Here is a 22658-nt window from a genome sequence, read left to right as displayed (position 1 = left end):
GGGCTGACATGAGAGCTGATATGAAGGGAAAGCTCCAGACCCCTTTCAGAAAGGAAGAAATCAGGCAGATTACAGTGGGTTGCAAAAGTATTCGGCCCCCTTGAAGTTTTCCACATTTTGTCATATTACTGCCACAAACATGAATCAATTTTATTGGAATTCCACATGAAAGACCAATACAAAGTGGTGTACACGTGAGAAGTGGAACGAAAATCATACATGATTCCAAACATTTTTTACAAATAAATAACTGCAAAGTGGTGTGTGCATAATTATTCGGCCCCCTTTGATCTGAGTGCAGTCAGTTGCCTATAGACATTGCCTGATGAGTGCTAATTACTAAATAGAGTGCACCTGTGTGTAATCTAATGTCAGTACAAATACAGCTGCTCTGTGATGGCCTCAGAGGTTGTCTAAGAGAATATTGAGAGCAACAACACTGTGAAGTCCAAAGAACACACAAGACAGGTCCAAGACAGGTCAAGGATCAAGTTATTGAGAAATTTAAAGCAGGCTTAGGCTACAAAAAGATTTCCAAAGCCTTGAACATCCCACGGAGCATTGTTCAAGCGATCATTCAGAAATGGAAGGAGTATGGCACAACTGTAAACCTACCAAGACAAGGCCATCCACCTAAACTCACAGGCCGAACAAGGAGAGCGCTGATCAGAAATGCAGTCAAGAGGCCCATGGTGACTCTGGACGAGCTGCAGAGATCTACAGCTCAGGTAGGAGACTCTGTCCATAGGACAACTATTAGTCATGCACTGTACAAAGTTGGCCTTTATGGAAGAGTGGCAAGAAGAAAGGCATTGTTAACAGAAAGCATAAGAAGTCCCGTTTGCAGTTTGCCACAAGCCATGTGGGGGACACAGCAACCATGTGGAAGAAGGTGCTCTGGTCAGATAATACCAAAATGGAACTTTTTGGCCAAAATGCAAAACGCTATGTGTGGCAGAAAACTAACACTGCACATCACTCTGAACACACCATCCCCACTGTCAAATATGGTGGTGGCAGCATCATGCTCGGGGGGTGCATCTCTTCAGCAGGGACAGGGAAGCTGGTCAGAGTTGATGGGAAGAGGGATGGAGCCAAACACCGGTCAAACTTGGAAGAAAACCTATTGGAGACTGCAAAAGACTTGAGACTGGGGCGGAGGTTCACCTTCCAGCAGGACAATGACCCTAAACATAAAGCCAGGGCAACAATGGAATGGTTTAAAACAAAACATATCTATGTGTTAAAATGGCCCAGTCAAAGTCCACATCTAAATCCAATCGAGAATCTGTGGCAAGATCTGAAAACTGCTGCTCACAAATGCTGTCTATCTAATCTGACTGAGCTGGAGCTGTTTTGCAAAGAAGAATGGGCAAGGATTTCAGTCTCTAGATGTGCAAAGCTGGTAGAGACATACCCTAAAAGACTGGCAGCTGTAATTGCAGCAAAAGGTGGTTCTACAAAGTATTGACTCAGGGGGTCGAATAATTACGCATACCCCACTTTGCAGTTATTTATTTGTAAAAAATGTTTGGAATGATGTATGATTTTCGATCCACTTCTCACATGTACACCACTTTGTATTGGTCTTTCACGTGGAATTCCAATAAAATTGATGCATGTTTGTGGCAGTAATGTGACAAAATGTGGAAAACTTCAAGGGGGCCGAATACTTTTGCAACCCACTGTATCTGTTAGGCCGATTTCTCCGTGCACATAAGTCCTATCAGTAAATGGATTGCATATTTGCACTCAGTAAAGCGTTATGAATTCACACATATGAAACATAAGTATTGTAAAGTAAAGTATTACCAAGAACCTCTATTTCTCAGTGGCTGGATGTGCAGTCTGCCTGAAAACCTCTCAGTATGTAGGCAATGGTTTGCCTAATATTTCCTGTCAAAACGGTGCAGTTAGCATTCTTGCTGAACCCTGAAAATGAAAAATATGAAATATGAAAAATATGAATTCCAGGGTTAAGGATAAGGCCTCCATCACACTGGCCATGACATGGTTCATATGGCCATGCAATGTGGTCACACACCATCTGTATTGCTGTGCGCTGCGCTGCTGATCCCATTCACTGCAGTGTATGGGTCAGTGTTGGGCTTTGCCAAAAATGTGTGTAGGAGTTCGATATTGTTGCTATTACCAGTTCAGTCCACTATCCATTCACTAATAAGGTCAAAACACTAGCTCAAATGAGCTCCAACAAGCTCCAGCTCCCTCTGTTATTCATGGCAATGCACTTCCTGTCGGTGTGTGGAACGCACTGTGTCTCCCTCTATTTCCACCTGAACTGCCAGTCAGAGTGGGCCATCTTGCTGCAAACCTCCAGAAAGGTTCACTTCACACAAGACTTGTTGCAATTACAAGAGATTTTATTTATTTTATAGCAGATAAAACAACATATCCCATACAATGACCGCCACTCAGTTGCTGGGCCCGTCGCTTGCCACCACTGTGACGACCACTCACTGCCAGTGTTGCCAACTGCCCGTAAATTTACGGGCAGTCCGTAATTTTTTATGCAAATTAAGCTGCCCGTGAATTCCGTAAGGAATTCAGCAGCGTCCGTAAAAGGGCGGCCGATTGGCCACCCGCCCTGTTTCAGGAGGACAGCGGCGCAGTGGAGGAAGAGCTGTTGCCAGCGGTGGAGAAGGGGGGCAATCTCCCCCCCCCCCTTCTCTCACCTTAGTGCTCTCCCTCACTCGCTGACTGTCCTCCTCCTAAGTGCGGAGTGGCGCTTGGCAGCGGGCGGGACTTACCTTCCGTCTCGCTCCTGCGTCGGAAGTTCTGCTGCTCTGGTCTGGACCAGACCAGAGTAGCGGCAGATCATCCCGCGCCGGCGACGAGAGAAGATGCAGGTAAGTTCCGCTCACTGCCGCCTGCCACTGCGCTACATCTACTGGGGACATATACCTCTGGCTACATCTACTGGGCACATATATACCTCTGGCTACATCTACTGGGCACATATACATCTGGCTACATCTACTGGGCACATATAACCCTGGCTACATCTACTGGGCACATATACATCTGGCTACATCTATTGGGCACATATACCCCCTGGCTACATCTACTGGGCACATATACCTCTGGCTACATCTACTGGGCACATATACATCTGGCTACATCTACTGGGCACATATACCCCCTGGCTACATCTACTGGGCACATATACCTCTGGCTACATCTACTGGGCACATATACCTCTGGCTACATCTCCTGGGGACATATACCTCTGGCTACATCTACTGGGCACATATAACCCTGGCTACATCTACTGGGCACATATAACCCTGGCTACATCTACTGGGCACATATAACCCTGGCTACATCTACTGGGCACATATAACCCTGGCTACATCTACTGGGCACATATAACCCTGGCTACATCTACTGGGCACATATACCTCTGGCTACATCTACTGGGCACATATACCTCTGGCTACATCTACTGGGCACATATAACCCTGGATACATCTACTGGGCACATATACCTCTGGCTACATCTACTGGGCACATATAACCCTGGCTACATCTACTGGGCACATATACCTCTGGCTACATCTACTGGGCACATATAACCCTGGCTACATCTACTGGGCACATATACCTCTGGCTACATCTACTGGGCACATATAACCCTGGCTACATCTACTGGGCACATATAACCCTGGCTACATCTACTGGGCACATATACCTCTGGCTACATCTACTGGGCACATATACCTCTGGCTACATCTACTGGGCACATATAACCCTGGATACATCTACTGGGCACATATACCTCTGGCTACATCTACTGGGCACATATAACCCTGGCTACATCTACTGGGCACATATACCTCTGGCTACATCTACTGGGTACATATACCTCTGGCTACATCTACTGGGCACATATAACCCTGGATACATCTACTGGGCACATATACCTCTGGCTACATCTACTGGGCACATATAACCCTGGCTACATCTACTGGGCACATATACCTCTGGCTACATCTACTGGGCACATATAACCCTGGCTACATCTACTGGGCACATATAACCCTGGCTACATCTACTGGGCACATATAACCCTGGCTACATCTACTGGGCACATATAACCCTGGCTACATCTACTGGGCACATATACCTCTGGCTACATCTACTGGGCACATATAACCCTGGATACATCTACTGGGCACATATACCTCTGGCTACATCTACTGGGCACATATAACCCTAGCTACATCTACTGGTCACATATACCTCTGGATACATCTACTGGGCACATATACCTCTGGCTACATCTACTGGGCACATATAACCCTGGCTACATCTACTGGGCACATATAACCCTGGCTACATCTACTGGGCACATATAACCCTGGCTACATATACTGGGCACATATACCCCTGCCTACATATACTGGGGACATATACCTCTGGCTACATATTCTGGGCACATATATCTGCTGGCTACATATACTGAGGACACTGGCTGTTTGCCATTATGTGCATTTACTGGTGAAAAGCTGTCTCTTATTATGTGCATTTACTGGTGAAATGCTGTCTCTTATGTGCATTTACTGGTGCAAAGCTGTCTCTTATTATGTGCATTTACTGGTGAAAAGCTGTCTCTTATGTTCATTTACTGGTGAAAAGCTGTCTCTCATTACGTGCATTTACTGGTGAAAAGCTGTCTCTCATTACGTGCATTTACTGGTGAAAAGCTGTCTCTCATTACATGCATTCACTGGTGAAAAGCTGTCTGTCATTACGTGCATTTACTGGTGAAAGGCTGTCTCTTATGTGCATTTACTGGTGAAAAGCTGTCTGTCATTACGTGCATTTACTGGTGAAACGCTGTCTCTCATTATGTGTATTTACTTGCCATGCCCACTTTAGTCGCCGCAAATTTCCTCGAACATGTTGCCCCCTACCCATTTGACTGCCCCCTCATATGTGCCAGTCTAGAACCGGCCATGTACCCCTGCCTACATATACAGGGCACATATACCCCTGGCTACCTGTTCTGGGGACATCTATACCCCTGGCCACCTATTCTGGGGACACCTATAGACCTGGGGCTACCTATTTTTGGGGAACCACTGCTGTCAGATTAAATGTATTTTGGGGAACTGCTGCCAGATTATGTGTATGTTGGGGGAATAGCTGCTGCCAGATTACATCTATTTTTTGGGAACCACTGCCATATTATCTGTATTTTGGAAGAACCTCTGCCAGATTACGTGGATTTTTGGTGAAATTCTGTAAGATTACATGTATTTTGGGGGAAGGGGGGGAAACACTATGGCAGAGCTCAAACTTCCCTGGCAGACCTTTCACAGCAATATTAAAATCATGTATATTTGGCTCCACCCATGACCACGCCCACATTCTGTTGCGTGGCCACGCCCTTTTTTTCGGCGCGGGGTTTTCTCAGTCCAAAAATCTTTTGTCAGTAAATTTTTAGGCATTTGTCAGTAGAAAATAACGTGAAAGGTTGGCAACACTGCTCACTGCAACACTGCTTGCCTACCTTCACCGACACTGCTTGCTGGGAGCACATGCAGCACCACTTCTTTTTGCTGGCTTTCCAGTGATATACTATCCATGGAGCCGCTAAATTGACCAGTGAAAATCTTCAGGGAGACTTCCCATTGGTAGAAACCCTTGACCAATGGGGAGCCCTGGCAGGAAGCTCAAAGATGCTTTGCTGAGGCTCCCTGGATAGTATACAACCGGAGAGTCGGCAAGAAGAAGCAGTGCAGTGTGTGCTCCCCGGGAGAAGCAGCAGACGAGAAAGGGTTTGATTTAAAAATGTCTCCCTTTACCTATTTAAAAGAAAGACATCTAAAGCCAGCAGGCAGAGCAGGGACAAGGCCCTCCAGCACCCAAGGCCGAGACACCAAAGTGCGCCCCTCCATCCCTCCACCCCAGCTGTCACACATTGATTGCTATTAGATTAAGAGGCACCCCAGGGCCCCCAACACCTTAATCTCTAGTTATCTGGCTTGTAGTCACTTCCATGTATCTCCTTTTCTTATTTCTTTCTGCTTCAAACACAATTAGGAATGACAGCTGAATGAATTCTGCGCCCCCTCCTACACTGCGCCCTGAGGCTGGAGCCTCTCCAGCCTATGCCTCGGCCCGGCCCTGCCAGCAGGACATGGGTTATAATTTATAGCTCTGGGCAGGTGAAAGATTTCGCCCATGTTTGACAGGAAGCATCACATCCATACACATCTTAACGTGAGTTATATAGGGGGAAAAGAACTCACGGGGCAACTAAATTGCCCAAGTGTGTTCCTTAACCCCCGGCCAGGTGATACGTAGAATTTAACTAGGCGAGGCTCCTGTCGCCTAATTTTTGAACTCACCGACGTTTATTGCTAGCGAGTTCAGCAATTGCATAGTGCCTTATATGTACTAATTAGACTACTAGATCTAAAGGATTGATAACTGGATGGACAAAGCGTATAACTATACTTGCATGCTTTCAATGGACATAATAAAAGATGTACATTTTACATACAGTGGGTTGCAAAAGTTTTCGGCCCCCTTGAAGTTTTTCACATTTTGTCATATTACTGCCACAAACATGAATCAATTTTATTGGAATTCCAAATGAAAGACCAACACAGAGTGGTGTACACATGAGAAGTGGAACGAAAATCATACATGATTCCAAACATTTTTTACAAATAAATAACTGCAAAGTTGGGTGTGCATAATTATTCGGCCCCCTTTGATCTGAGTGCAGTCAGTTGCCTACAGACATTGCCTGATGAGTGCTAATTACTAAATAGAGTGCACCTGTGTGTAATCTAATGTCAGTACAAATACAGCTGCTCTGTAAGGGCCTCAGAGGTTGTCTAAGAGAATATTGTGAGCAACAACACCGTGAAGTCCAAAGAACACACAAGACAGGTCAGGGATCAAGTTATTGAGAAATTTAAAGCAGGCTTAGCCTACAAAAAGATTTCCAAAGCCTTGAACATCTCACAGAGCACTGTTCAAGCGATCATTCAGAAATGGAAGGAGTATGGCACAACTGTAAACCTACCAAGACAAGGCCATCCACCTAAACTCACAGGCCGAACAAGGAGAGCGCTGATCAGAAATGCAGTCAAGAGGCCCATGGTGACTCTGGACGAGCTGCAGAGATCTACAGCTCAGGTGGGAGACTCTGTCCATAGGACAACTATAAGTCATGCACTGTACAAAGTTGGCCTTTATGGAAGAGTGGCAAGAAGAAAGGCATTGTTCACAGAAAGCATAAGAAGTCCCGTTTGCAGTTTGCCACAAGTCATGTGGGGGACACAGCAAACATGTGGAAGAAGGTGCTCTGGTCAGATGAGACCAAAATGGAACTTTTTGGACAAAATGCAAAACGCTATGTGTGGTGGAAAACTAACACTGCACATCACTGAACACACCATCCCCACTGTCAACTATGGTGGTGGCAGCATCATGCTCGCGGGGTGCATCTCTTCAGCAGGGAAAGGGAAGCTGGTCAGAGTTGATGGGAAGATGGATGGAGCCAAATACAGGGCAATCTTGGAAGAAAACCTCTTGGAGTCTGCAAAAGACTTGAGACTGGGGCGGAGGTTCACCTTCCAGCAGGACAACGACCCTAAACATAAAGCCAGGGCAACAATAGAATGGTTTAAAACAAAACATATCTATGTGTTAGAATGGCCCAGTCAAAGTCCAGATCTAAATCCAATCGAGAATCTGTGGCAAGATCTGAAAACTGCTGTTCACAAACGCTGTCCATCTAATCTGACTGAGCTGGAGCTATTTTGCAAAGAAGAATGGGCAAGGATTTCAGTCTCTAGATGTGCAAAGCTGGTAGAGACATACCCTGAAAGACTGGCAGCTGTAATTGCAGCAAAAGGTGGTTCTACAAATTATTTACTCAGGGGGCAGAATAATAACGAACACCCCACTTTGCAGTTATTTATTTGTAAAAAATGTTTGGAATGAAGTATGATTTTCGTTCCACTTCTCACATGTACACCACTTTGTATTGGTCTTTCACGTGGACTTCCAATAAAATTGATGCATGTTTGTGGCAGTAATGTGACAAAATGTGGAAAACTTCAAGGGGGCCGAATACTTTTGCAACCCACTGTAATTTATTGTTTACTATAGGAGCTCGTCCCCAAAAGAACTTGATAACCAAAGTGGTCTTTAGATAAGGGGAGTATCGCTATGCCTCATCTCCACAGCACATCTTGTGTTAGTGTTCCTTGCCAACAACAGGGTTCATTGCCACAGACACTGCCTCTCAGTTTATACTATATGGTATCAGCAGATGGGTAACAGAGATGTGTAGCTACAGCTGCCATTCAGTTTCACATATAAGCTTATCGCAATATTTTATCCCCTGCACTAATGGCGGGTAAGATTAATAGCAACGCGCACACTTGTCTCTAGGCAAACAAGATCAAAAAGTCTCACAGTTCCACCACAAAGATATGCTCCACGGATCCAGCCGTTATAGCAATGAACTGTCCTTTGGTCTCTTCTCCCCGGACAATCACATCCACATGCAAAGCTGCTCTAGCATCAGATCGTCTCTCATTCCCTCTTCCGCCGGCACTACTTCCTCATCCAGTCACGTGCATCAACAGGGCGGAGCCAAGAAGCCAAGCCAAGAAGTAAGTGAGGCTCTCTAGCGCTCACTTCCTGTGGCCGAAAATTGAATTGTGTGGAAGTGTACGGTATGAAATGCCCCATACACTTTCATTGGCTTAGCGTTACCCTGCGGCAAAACAGGGTAACACAACGCTTTAGTGTGAAACGGGCCTCAGAGATGTTAGGTTAATACTACTTACTGTACATGACAGTTACATTGGACACATGTAATTTATAGTGCATTTTACTTTATGATGCAAATATACTTCTTTTATGTATTTGTAAATGTGTAATTTAAATATTACAGTTTTTAGTGATAGTGGCCCTTCAATAGGAAAGTATTATGGATCAGTGAGGTTTGAATGTGATGAGGCATTGTTTTATGGCTTTCTCGTATATCACAGTGACAGATCTAAAATGACCTTTTTCTCTTCCAGGAAAACCCTTTTAAGGAAAGAATTGTGCAGGCATTTTCAGAGGACGGGGACGGCAATCTTAGTTTTAATGACTTTGTGGACATGTTCTCTGTGATGAGTGAAATGGCTCCCCGGGAGCTGAAAGCAATTTACGCCTTTAAGATCTATGGTAAGCTTTTTATGTGGTGTGGAAGTACACAGAGTAATGTTGATGTGCCAAGTCTCTTGGCCTGCCTCTCTGCCACATTTCAGCTGTTCACTGTCTCTCCACCTATATTTCTCTTTGTTAATGACTGCATCGTTCTCCCTGACTTTTTTGCCTCTTTTATCTATCCTTCAAAGTATGTGAACTGATAAGCAAAACATTTGTCAACTATGCATATATCAGTTTAAACAGAACCAGAAGTGAGTAGGACTAAACAGAACTACCAGTGAAATAGCAGATGGTAAATCTACCTGCTGCCAGTTAATCGATCACCAGTTCCCAGTTCTGATTAGTCCTGGGTTTCCTCAATCATTGAGCACATGTTTATATGTTGATAGCCATTTAAAGGATTTCCTTATAACCTTCCGTTTCTACCACTGTGGAATACGCAGCATTTCCACACATCTAAGTCACACGTGGAAATGTTGCCAATTCCGTCAATGGCATGCTGTCCAGTTCGCATTCCAGTGCGATTTTGGATTGTATACAGCGGTTTTTCGTTGCATACATCCGAATCTCTACAGCCGTACATGAAAAGGCTACAGGGATTCGGATGCTTGCTCACATCACATCGCTGCAAGTGCCATCTCAGTGGAAACCGGCTCTCACCTAAATCAAATTACACTTATACAAGCCATACATAGGTCAGTGTTGCCCATCTGGCAGGTAATGTAATACTCCTTGAGCCAAGATCATTTGGGAAGCAATGGCGCATAAACTGATCAACAATCAGTTGAACTGCAGCACCCTGCTAGCTTCAAACAGTGCAGTGAAATACAGTTACACTCTCTTTGATCTTCTCTTGTTTCCCCCTCCGGCTTGATACAGACTTACCATCACACTGACCACATTTTAACAATAGAGATAAAGACAGCAGGTGGACGCAGGTGGACGTGTAAGCAGATAGATGAGGAGTCAACAAACTGAAAGGGTTAAGGGAGGCAGAGAGATAACAGAGAATATGATATATCAGAATTGTGGTGAGGCTTTACAGGGGAGCGATAAGCAAATGGCTTGGCCATAAAAGTGAGTAGCCTTTCAGAGAAAAGACACAGCAGTGGTGGAAACCGCAGCCCATAGTCCATTAAAAATTGCAGCCATCTGAGATGTATTTATTGGCAGAGGCTTGTCGACAGAGTTCCAGGGAATGAGGGTTACCTTTGCTCGGTTTCCCCATACTTAACTCAGTTATAGCTTAGATGTCTTGCTGTAGGCGTATGTGTGCAATTGCATTAACATAGTTGCTACTTTATTATCTTTTCAGCAATACTAGTGATGGTCAAAAATGACCAACACAAAAGATGCTATTTTCCGGCCACTTAATAGCAGATCATTTTGAATAGCTTCAGGTCTGGTTTGAAGATTCACTAATGTCCTCCAGTGATCTCTAACCTAGTAGAATCTTAGGAATCCCAGGGTAGAAGGAAGACAGTTCCATTGTCAGCATAGTCATATTTCATTAAATATACCGTAGTTGCTGTGGAGGAGATTTCTGTTTTACATTGTTCTGAAAAAGCTAATAAATAAACTCATTTGTATTCTTTTTTCACGATTCAGATTTCAATACAGATAATTTCATTTGTAAGTCTGACTTGGAGAAAACGCTTAACAAGTTGACGCGAGAAGAACTAGAGGAGGAAGAGGTGACACTAGTGTGTGAAAAGGTCATTGAGGAGGCAGACATGGATGGTGATGGAAAACTTGCATTTGCTGACTTTGAAAACATGATCTCTAAAGCGCCAGATTTTCTCAGGTAAAGCAATTGGGAAATTTAAATGTTATGTGTACAGATGTACAATCCTTCATTTTACGAATGATTAAACGTATTGATGTAATGGTAGAGGTAAAGCTTTTGTGATAGCCACAGGGGACATCTGTGTGCTTAGAGTGTACCATCACTCCTGCATGTTAGGCTTCCACTTGGGGCTTTTTACAGTCAGTAATGAGTAAATTGGTGGTTCCTAAGAGATTGTGTGGAATGCAGTCCATAACAAATAACAAATGCTCAAGTGACAGTGCTCATGTTCCCCATACCTCCCAACTTTTTGAGATGAGAAAGAGGGACACTTAAGCCACGCCCCTACCACAACCCCAATCACGCCCCCATCACACCCCTAGTCACGCATACTGTAAAGATTTCATTAAAAAAATATGTTGTTTTATAATTCAAACCACACTGGTCCTTTCTATCCTGGTTCATTTTCCTTCATATTAACCATTTTCCTTCATATTAACATTTTAAAATTAGTAATATATCAATTTAAGGGATGGGAATAAAGTTTAGAGTCAAACACATTTTTTTAGTAGAGAAATATATACAGTATATTTTCATAGAAACAGAGACAATGTCCTGAAAGAGGGACAAATGAGGAGGAAAGAGGGATAGGACTCCCAAAGAGGGACAGTTGCGAGCTATGGTACCCCTATATCCCTATGGCCAGTTATCACTTGTATGGTTAGTAGCACAAGTCAAAAAGACATAGGAGTTTTGTATGTGACAATGTGTCTAAAAAGCGGTCACTACACTCTGCATATAACACACTCAAACATTTATATCAGTTTAACACAGAATTCCCAAGTAGTTTAGCACAAATATACAGACAGTGTAGCGCTGCTAGACATCATCTCCCTGTTCACTTCATTTATGTACTGTTGAAATAGCTTTCAGTTTGTGTGTCAACCTCCCCGCGGTATAATAATTTCTGAATTTCAGTGTCTGAAAGCGGTGCAATTTTTTCACATGCCATTAGACCCTAAAAATCATACCGCTAGATAAATCTGCGGCAGCCCTGCATATTACGCACCTCCAATAGATCCAGCTCAGGGTTACCACTCTGAGCTGCGGATTTCCGGCCCAAGCCTGACTCGGGGTTACCGCTAAGGAGATTTAAATAGGATTTATGTGTTGAATAAAGCAGAGCTCTTTTTGTGAAGAAGTTATGTTTATCTAACAATTCTTTATAAGACAGTATAGATGCATCCTGAAATGTTTGTAATCATCTAGTCCTGTTTGACATTATAAATATGTAGTTCACCTTTGCATTAGCATGCATTATTGCTAAAATGTAAATCAAATATGCCAACTTTCATAAAATGTCTGTTTCTGTTTCCCTAGTACCTTCCATATAAGAATATGAAGATGATGCCATCAGTTTCTCTCATTTAGTATGAATGGATCACAGCATCCCTGAGACCCAGTCTCCTCTACCTGCAAAAAATACTGTGTCTGTCTGCACACAACAAACGTCAGTTTCACTACAGGAAGTTCTATTTTTCCTTAACTCATGGACTTGCCTGCATTTTATATACTGAAACTTTTATTATCTTTTAAGCAAAAAAAAAAAAAAATTAAAGTTGAAGGTTTTTAAAGACATTTTGTCTCCAAAGAAGGAGTAAACAAGACTTTGAGGGGCCTTATGAGTGACCAAATGGATGTACACAATGAACTGCACAACTTAATTGGTAAACGTTTCATAACTGTTCACAATCTCTCTGTTGAGTAATTCTGAACACAGATCGCCTGCTTCTCCTCATGGGGGATACTCATCATCAGATATTGTTTTCCTGCATACATTAACTATTTCCAGATGAAGGTATAATGCCATTAACATGGAAACCAAGTGACATAGACTTTTACAAGGGCTTATATATGAAATACTCAGACACCTGCTGTATGCTTCAGAAAAGAATGTGGATCTGGACTGTAAAGATGTCTCACTGAAGATATCTCAAGAATAAATGGACATGGGTAAAGCATGGCTAGATAATCGAAGTATAAAGATGTAAAACCCTGTAAATGTCCAACTGTGACTGAGTCGGACTTACAGAATATTAGACTTTATACTTTAGCAGTTGGGGTATATAAGGTGTCAATTGTGGTTCAGCTGCCACTCAACAATACCCTAAACAGGTGTAAATAACAGAAGATGCCATTCATCATATTGCATTATCAGTCATTTTCGACAAATGATATTTTTCCCTACAGAATCTGTGCTTGTGTGTGGTATAGCTGTTCAAAAAGGACAGTATTGGAGCATTGAACAAATACAAGGGCTAACATGGAAACAAGTACATCGTCTCCATTCAATGAACTCACTGAGGAGGGAGATCACAACATACTGAAACCTCTACAGTGACAGATTATTTAACTTTTAAAGGGCGTTGCTTGCCTGGGTGGTGATCCTGGTCATTTGTATGCATCTCCCAGAATAAACATGGTGCCTTTTGTAATCATGTTAAATTTCTGAACATTTCAAGAAGAGGATTACTCACCATTTTTTTTGTTTTGGAAAGCATTGTATTTATTTATTTAAAACATGGAAATGACAACTATTCAAAGTAAAACATATCTGTTGTAAAGTTCTCTCTTCTTTTTTCTCAAAAGGAGCTAAAAGTACTGGATCCAGGCCTGTACGATTAGTGGACACTGTGGGCTTTTTTTTGTACATCACAGTATAGGGTTTATGTAAGGAAAGCAGTCACAGCAGCCTGGCACTCTAAAGCCCTCTGTACCTAACGCAAGCCTAGCACAAACCTGAGCAAAAGAAAGCAATCATATGAGGGAAATGGTTCAGAAGTTCCAGAGAGGAGGCTGCTGGAAACTAGTGAAAATTGCATTGACGTAAGTTGAGCTTCAGGTCAAGAAAGCTACTGACTACAAAAGACAATGACTGCGGTTTTCACTTCTAGTCATTTCTGATTGTGTATTTTTCCAGCATATTCTCCATTTGGTTTGTTCAGGTTTGTGACAGGTGTACTTTAATGGTTCCTGGTGCTTCAGGTTGTGTTACGTAAACAAGCCCACCACAGACTTGTTTGTTCTCCCTAGTTCAGTGTTACTCAACATGAATAAAATGTATTGGTGGTTAGAAATTTCTCTGTTGATTTATCTGAGAACTGGCTTGTACTAAAGCTACATACACACGCTCAACAAGCGCACAACGTGCAAATGACCACCCGTGCGACACGACGAACCGAACGACCTGATGTACCGCATGACCTGTATGTCCACACGTCCGGACGGATAAACTACCAACTCATTTACATACTACGCATGATAGTGGAACGAGGGACTACACATTGAAAACAAGTACAAGTCGTTTAACAGTCGTTCAAATGACTTGTACACATGAACCATCTGCACAATATTGGACGACCGTAGGCCAACATGGATCCAACAGCTGGATCGGGCACAACGCCTGTTATCAGTCGCTCGGCAAGTCTTTTGCCTGCGTACACACACCTGAATGTCATCCAACAGTCTAAAACGGACTAAAGTCGGACGACAACCAGGCAGTTTTGTTAAACATGTGTACGGGCCTTCAGACAGGATCACTGCAGTAACCAAGAAAGAGACTATCTGCATTCAGAGCAATAAAAATCAACTTAGCAATAATCATAATAAGATCTGTATAGGCCCTGCATGTCTAAAGTTGGTCCTAGATTACTGCTGTTGACCCCCCTTGGGAGAGGATAGTGCAGAGAGCGAGTGAGAGGAGAGAGAAAGGAAAGAAAAAAATAGGAGAAAAATAAAAGAAGGCGAGATAAGAGAGACTGAGAGTCCAGGTGTTGTGATGGTCACCTACCGGCTGGTTGTTTGGCTAAGTACGACTGTGGCCGCACTTAAAAATGTATCCCTCCACTTGCGGCCCAGTCCGGTGCGGTGGGTCTGGAGGCCTGGAACTCTACAGACTTCAGCCGAAGGCAGGTGAGACCTCGGAGGAGGAGGAGATCTGGACTTCCAAAGCCATGCAGGGATCCAGGGCTGCAGTGCAGGCCAGTGGGTCTGGCAAGGCCGCACTGAGGTGGGGGATAGAAGCTGTGGTGGCAGCAGCAGATCCAGGGCTGTGCTCTAAAGCAAGGCAGGCAAGTTATGGGTTATGGGCACTTCAATAGTTAGCTACGGTAATATAGGGCTTTATTTTGTACATCACAGTATAGGGTTTATGTAAGGAAAGCAGTCACAGCAGCCTGTCATTAGCCTCTTTAACATACTGATATCTGATCACCATTTTCACAACTGTGCTAGGTAAGCTGTGAAGTATACAACAACACACACACAGACAAAGAATCTGCATTGTGTGAATGGGCTTCCAATGCAGCATATACCTGAGTTTATTTTGGTGATTGGTAAGCTCCAGCACCCCTCCTGGTATATTCCAAGGTAGTATGCGCCATGTCTTGTTTGTTTTAGCAGTGTTGGCAGTTATTTTGCTGCAATTAGCCAGTGAAGTGCAGTTTGTAGTAAATGGCATAATCTTCTCACCTTCACCAATATCTGATATCATTCTTTCTATGCAGAAATCTTTAATAAAGAACTTGAAACCACTTTTAGAATATTCCTAGTGAGGGACAACTCTCTGAGGATTTTTACCAACATAATTAAAAGAAACCATCTGCTGACTGGTAGTCAAGGAGATCACAGCTTGTTGAATGCAGCAAATGAGACAATACCAGGATGTTTCATATTTATTTAATAGATGTTCAAATAGGAACTTGCATTAGGGTGGCATCATTTATCAGCGTATTACCTAAATTAACATATACATATGATTGCTAAAGGACCACTATTGAGAAAAAATGTGAAATTTTCTCTGCCAGCATTTTCAGTTTTATTTGGACATATTCGTAAACACAGGGTTGGATAAAACTCCAGCAGACAGAAAGATCTTCTCGGCAAAAATATTTTCATTAGGTCACTTTCAGGGCTGTAAACACCCTCCTCTAGCTGAGATGAAGTCTGGCACGGGAACAGGCTATGATGGTGTATTCAGATTTCCTGCCCTACAACTGTCCACATTCTGCTTCATGTACTGCTCTGCTGATGTCACAGCTTTCTAATGGACAACTTAAGTGAGAATAATATGCCTGGCAGCCCTGCTGATATATCTGGCTGCAGTAGTGTTGGGATAGCACCAGAAACAAGCATGTGGCTAATCTTGACAGATCTGACAATAATGTCAGAAACACCTGATCTGCAGGGTCTATGGCTAAAGTATTAGAGGCAGATGATCAGCAGGATAGCCAGGAAACTAGTATTGTTTAAAAGGAAATAAATATGGCAGCCTCCGTATCCCTCTCGTTACAGTTGTCCTTTGAGCACTTCTCTTTGCTGCAGCTAGTATGTAAACAATAGCCTTGGATTTGTATCCAAGCTGCTTTTATTAACCTGTGACAAATACAGTATATAGGATGACTATATACAGGGACAGCGCTCAATTCAGAGTTAAAGGTTAATAACACTACCAAGGTACCGTTATGCATTTCAGGCATTACTTTTTTTATATATATACAATTGTTTCATATATGAATTATGCATAAAAAAAGTTTAGTAAAAATGCTGCAAATTAGGAAGGAAATTACCTGTTACATGAATTATTATATTTTCATTTGCTGGCTGGGTGTGAGCAGGCAGCTGTCAGTCCATGAAAACATTTGACTGGTGCAACGGGTAGTTGCAGTCAATTTTACAAAATGTTTTATTCAAAACAAAATTTAAATTTTGTTCTATGAATTGCATATGAAAAGTATGCCTGAATGAGATAAGAGAAGCTGGATTTTAGCATGTGGAATGAAGTGTAGCACTTAAGCAGACCAGGCACAATCTGAACACGGATAGGCCATAGTGGAAGATGATTTAAGTGCTGTTTTGTGCCTAGCTGTGCCTAGTTGCTTCCATTTGGAGCCACCACAGTAGTTCGGAGAAAGACATTTGCAAAACATTGAACAACAAGATACATTATAACTTCTGTATTCATTTTTAAGCAAATGTTCATGTTTCTGAAACAATGAGCTGGTAGAATGTCCTCCCAGACCTCACAGTGCACCTGCACAATCTTCTGCCACTAGGGAAGGCTGGCCAAGGACATCCATAAGAGAATATAAAAACTACTGTATAGTACAAATTACTATAATTAGGCATTGTATCTACATTTTCTGCTCACCAGTTTTGTAACAAAAGGGTGAAAAGCATACACTAATATGTACATTTTGCCATAATGATAATTACAGTGCAGATAATCTGTGGTGTTGTCTCACAGAAGCTACAGTAAATATATTATACTAAGGTTAAAAAGACATCAGAAACAATGACAGTTACAATCCAGTAATATGTTTTATTTTTTGTTTTCAATAGTGTTAAAGTGTAAGTGTCGGGCATAAATCAAAAATTAATTCTTCATTTTTATCTGGTACAAGTAATAAAGGTGCTAACCAGGCAAGCCAAAAGTTAAAATCACTATTACTTTTCTTGTTGATAAGCCAGCACCTATTCAGTAGGAGACCTTGGGCAAGTCTCCCTAACACTGCTACTGCCTATAGAGTGCATCCTAGTGGCTGCAGCTCTGGCGCTTTGAGTCCTCCAGGAGAAAAGCGCGTTACAAATGTTCTGTGCTTGTTTGTTCGTAAATGATCATTCCTCAGTTTACCTGCCTTATTTGGTACACACAAAATTTGGTACACAGAAAGGAAGTTGCAGAGCATGCTGGGTTGTCCTTTTTTTGCTTCTCTACTTTTCCCTCAGACTTAACTAATGCAGTCTGATTGGCTGAAGCCTCTTTCCCTCCTGTTTTCCCCTCCCACACCTCTGTTCCTCTCTGATTGGCCAGTATTTCTCATGCTGAGACAATGCACTTTCTATAGTCAATGGCGGGCAAAGCAGGCAGAGGAGATTATGGCAGCAGGAAATAACATCAGGATTGGCTTCAAAATAGCCACACTTAAAATACGAAATGCTAAGAAAGATTTTCTCTTTTCTTTTTACTGAAGAAAAATCACTGAAATCAAAATGTGGACAGTGCAATACATATGTTATGTAAGTAGAGCAAGTAATTATTTACTTATATATGTTTTTTTTCCTGAGATAGTATGGCTGACAGCTAGAGTTGGGCCGAACCTCCGATTTTAGGTTCGCGAACCGGGTTCGCGAACTTTCGCGGAACGTTCGGTTCGCGTTAAAGTTCGCGAACCGCAATAGACTTCAATGGGGATGCGAACTTTGAAAAAAAAAAATAATTATGCTGGCCACAAAAGTGATGGAAAAGATGTTTCAAGGGGTCTAACACCTGGAGGGGGGCATGACGGAGTGGGATACACGCCAAAAGTCCCCGGGAAAAATCTGGATTTGACGCAAAGCAGCGTTTTAAGGGCAGAAATCACATTGAATGCTAAATGACAGGCCTAAAGTGCTTTAAAACATCTTGCATGTGTATACATCAATCAGGTAGTGTAATTAAGGTACTGCTTCACACTGACACACCAAACTCACCGTGTAACGCACCGCAAACAGCTGTTTGTACTAGTGACGGCCGTGCTGGACTGGTGCGCACCATGGCGAGAGTGCAGGTTTTGGTGGCTTTACAGCCCATATGGTCGGCCTGGCTGATGTAGCTGAATGACAGAACAGTGACTGTCCAGCTGATCAAATTTGGTCTGACCACAATGAAGCAACGACCTTATTATCTTTTGTGTGCCCCCCGAGACACTCATCTAGGCGCCGGTCATTGCTTCATTGTGATACGCAAGCCCCTTCACCACGGCAAGGTAATGATCACGAAGGGGAATGGGCGCATGTACATGCCTTTTCTTTTGTTGTTGCAGCTGCCCTCACTGCAGCCAGAAAAATTAGGCAGTCATGTACACGCACCATAAAAATTATTACAGCGGCCGCTGCTAGCAGCGGCCTAAAAAATTCAGCAATCCGCCTGGATTCCCGGACCCTGTTGGTGGTGGCGGAGAAGGTAGTGAAGCGGCCTGCAGGCAGACATGCTGTGTGGAGGGACTGGGAGCGACTTAGTCTTTTTGGGGCAGGCCAGGCAGCCAGTCACACGGCGTGCAGGCAGAGATGCTGTGTGTGCGGGGACTGACTTAGTCTTGGGGCGGGCAGCAGCCCTCCGGGATCCATGCCTCATTCATTTTGATAAAGGTGAGGTACTTAACACTTTTGTGACTTAGGCGACTTCTCTTCTCTGTGACAATGCCTCCAGCTGCGCTGAAGGTCCTTTCTGAGAGGACGCTTGCGGCAGGGCAGGAGAGAAGTTGGATGGCAAATTGGGACAGCTCTGGCCACAGGTCAAGCCTGCGCACCCAGTAGTTCAAGGGTTCCTCATCGCTGTTCACAGCAGTGTCTACATCCACACTTAAGGCCAGGTAGTCGGCTACCTGCCGGTCGAGGCGTTGGTGGAGGGTGGATCCGGAAGGGCTACGGCGAGGCGTTGGACTAAAGAACGTCCGCATGTCCGACATCACCATGAGATCGCTGGAGCGTCCGGTCTTTGACTGCGTGGACACGGGAGGAGGATTAGTGGCAGTGGTACCTTGCTGGCGTTGTGCCGTCACATCACCCTTAAAGGCATTGTAAAGCATAGTTGACAGCTGGTTCTGCATGTGCTGCATCCTTTCCACCTTCCGGTGAGTTGGTAACAGGTCCGCCACTTTGTGCCTGTACCGAGGGTCTAGTAGTGTGGCCACCCAGTACAGCTCATTCCCCTTGAGGTTTTTTATACGGGGGTCCCTCAACAGGCAGGACAGCATAAAAGACGACATCTGCACAAAGTCGGATCCAGTACCCTCCATCTCCTTTTGCTCTTCCTCAGTGACGTCAGGTAAGTCAACCTCCTCCCCCCAGCCGCGAACAATACCACGGGAAGGTTGAGCAGCACAAGCCCCCTGCGACGCCTGCTGCGGTTGTTCTCCTGCCGCTGTCCCCTCCTCCTCCTCCTCCTCCTCCCCCAAAGAAACACCTTGCTCATCATCCTCTGAGTCTGACTCGTCTTCTGCACACGACCTCTCTTCTTTCTCCTCCTCCCCCCTCTGTGCTGCCGCAGGTGTTGAGGAAACAGCTGGGTCTGATGAAAATTGGTCCCATGCCTGTTCCTGCCGTAACGGTTCCTGGTCACGCTCATTCGCAGCTTCATCCGCCACTCTACGCACAGCACGCTCCAAGAAGTACGCGTAGGGAATTAAGTCGCTGATGGTGCCCTCACTGCGGCTCACCAGGTTGGTCACCTCCTCAAACGGCCGCATGAGCCTGCATGCATTTTTCATCAGTGTCCAGTTGTCGGGCCAGAACATCCCCATCTTCCCAGACTGTTTCGTTCTACTCCAGTTGTAGAGGTACTGGGTGACGGCTTTCTTCTGTTCTAGCAGGCGGGAGAACATGAGCAGGGTCGAGTTCCAGCGAGTGGGGCTATCGCAAATGAGGCGTCTCACCGGCATGTTGTTTTTACGCTGAATTTCTGCAAATCGTGCCATGGCTGTGTAAGAGCGCCTCAAATGCCCACAGAACTTCCTGGCCTGCTTCAGGACATCCGCTAAGCCAGGGTACTTTGCCACAAATCTTTGAACCACTAGATTCATGACATGTGCCATGCAGGGTATGTGTGTCAGCTTCCCCATATGCAAAGCGGCAAGCAGATTGCTGCCGTTGTCGCACACCACGTTGCCTATCTCCAGGTGGTGCGGGGTCAGCCACTCATCCACCTGTTTCTTAAGAGCAGCCAGGAGAGCTGCTCCAGTGTGACTCTCCGCTTTGAGACAAGCCATGTCTAAGATGGCGTGACACCGTCGTACCTGGCATGCAGCATAGGCCCTGCGGAGCTGGGGCTGTGTAGCTGGAGAGGAGAACTGCCACTCAGCCAAGGAGGAGGAGGAGGACAGCGAAGAGCATGTAGCAGGAGGAGAGGAGGTGGCAGGAGGCCTGCCTGCAAGCCGTGGAGGTGTCACAATTTGGTCCGCCGCTTTCTGCTTGCCATCGTTCACCACCAGGTTCACCCAATGGGCTGTGTAGGTAATGTAGCGGCCCTGCCCGTGCTTGGCAGACCAGCCATCCGTGGTCAGGTGTACCCTTGACCCAACGCTCTTCGCAAGAGATGACACCACTTGCCTCTCAACTTCACGGTGCAGTTGGGGTATGGCCTTTCTCGAAAAATAAGTGCGGCCTGGCATCTTCCACTGCGGTGTTCCGATGGCCACAAATTTACGGAAGGCCTCAGAGTCCACCAGCCGGTATGGTAACAGCTGGCGAGCTAACAGTTCCGCCACGCCAGCTGTCAGACGCCGGGCAAGGGGGTGACTGGCCAAAAGTGGCTTCTTCCGCTCAAACATTTCCTTCACGGACACCTGACTGCTGCTGTGGGCAGAGGAGCAGGAACCGCTCAAGGGCAGAGGCGGAGTGGAGGAGGGTGCCTGTGAAGGTGCAAGGGAGAAAGCGGCAGAAGCAGATGATGCACCTGAAGGAGGAAGAGGAGAAGGAGGGTGACTTTTCTTTTGTGTGCTGCTGCTGCTTTTGCTCAGGTGGCCATCCCATTGCTGTTTGTGCCTTTTCTCCAGGTGCCTTCGTAAGGCACTTGTCCCTACGTGAGTGTTGGCCTTTCCACGGCTCAATTTTTGTTGGCAGAGCGAACAGATGGCTTTGGTCCGATCTGAGGCACACACATTAAAAAATTTCCACACCGCTGAGCCACCCTGGGATGTGGGCACTATGGGGACCTCAGCAGCTGATGCTGAAGGGCAAGTTGGCTGGCTGTACATAGGTGGCGATACATGGTGCCGGACTCTGCCACCAGCTGTTTCTGACGAAGAGCTGCCCCAGCTTCTTTCAGCAACTTCTCTCCTCCTACTACTCTCTGACTCCCCCTCTGAACTGTCCCCCTCTTCATCTCCTCTATTGGGAACATACAGAGGATCCCTATTACCGTCATCATCGTAGTCATCCTGCCCAGCTTCGCTTGCCTCAGACAAATCCAAACTTGCACCATCAGTAGGTCCTTCATCCTCCTGACACGTTACATCCATAGTGTTGCTGCGTAACTCAGACATATTAGCTGGTGAAAATTCATCTGGCTGTAACAACAATGGCTGTGCATCAGTGATTTCAACACTAAATAATTCTTGCGAAGTGTCAAATGCAGCGGAAGTGGTGCTAGTAGTAGCGCTGGTGGCTGAGCAAGATGAGGTGTTCTGTGTCGCTAAATACTCAACCACGTCCTGACAATCTTGGGAGGTGATGGGACGTGCCTTCTTCCGAGCACTGTACTGTGGGCCAGGTCCACACGAAATTACATTTACACGACCTCGCGCAGACCTGCCGGGTGGCCTTCCTCTGCCTCTGCCACTACCTCTTCCTCTTCCTCTACCTGTTTTGTCCATATTGGGTATGCACGGAGTGGTATATCACACTGCGTGCACTCACGTAGGTAGGTGGGTTCACTTAACTGCACAGGTATGCGCACTGATGCGGTGGGTTCACTGAACAGAACAGGTATACAGTGGCGGGTTCACAGAACAGGTATGCAGTGGCAGGATCACTGAACACAATAGGTATGCAGTGGCGTGTTCACTAAACAGGTATACAGTGGCGGGTCCACTGAACAGAACAGGTATACAGTGGCGGGTTCACAGAA

At 44.8% G+C, this 22658-nt stretch overlaps 1 protein-coding gene across 1 annotated transcript in view; it reads left to right on the top strand.

Moving 5' to 3' along the window:
• The window catches only part of CIB2 (calcium and integrin binding family member 2), a 53926-nt gene extending 40309 nt beyond the window's left edge, over nucleotides 1–13617 (top strand). The window contains exons 4-6 of the mRNA XM_068272594.1: nucleotides 9075–9222; nucleotides 10816–11011; nucleotides 12374–13617. Coding sequence (XP_068128695.1) covers nucleotides 9075–9222; nucleotides 10816–11011; nucleotides 12374–12395 — 366 coding nt within the window. The 3' untranslated portion in view covers nucleotides 12396–13617. The remainder of the gene's footprint in view (nucleotides 1–9074; nucleotides 9223–10815; nucleotides 11012–12373) is intronic.
• Nucleotides 13618–22658: the final 9041 nt, after the last annotated feature.

This window comes from Hyperolius riggenbachi, chromosome 3 (assembly GCF_040937935.1).
Source record: "Hyperolius riggenbachi isolate aHypRig1 chromosome 3, aHypRig1.pri, whole genome shotgun sequence".
NCBI lineage: Eukaryota > Metazoa > Chordata > Amphibia > Anura > Hyperoliidae > Hyperolius > Hyperolius riggenbachi.
The sequence above is the reverse complement of the archived record's forward strand: the minus strand, read 5'-3'. Positions and strand labels throughout refer to the sequence as shown.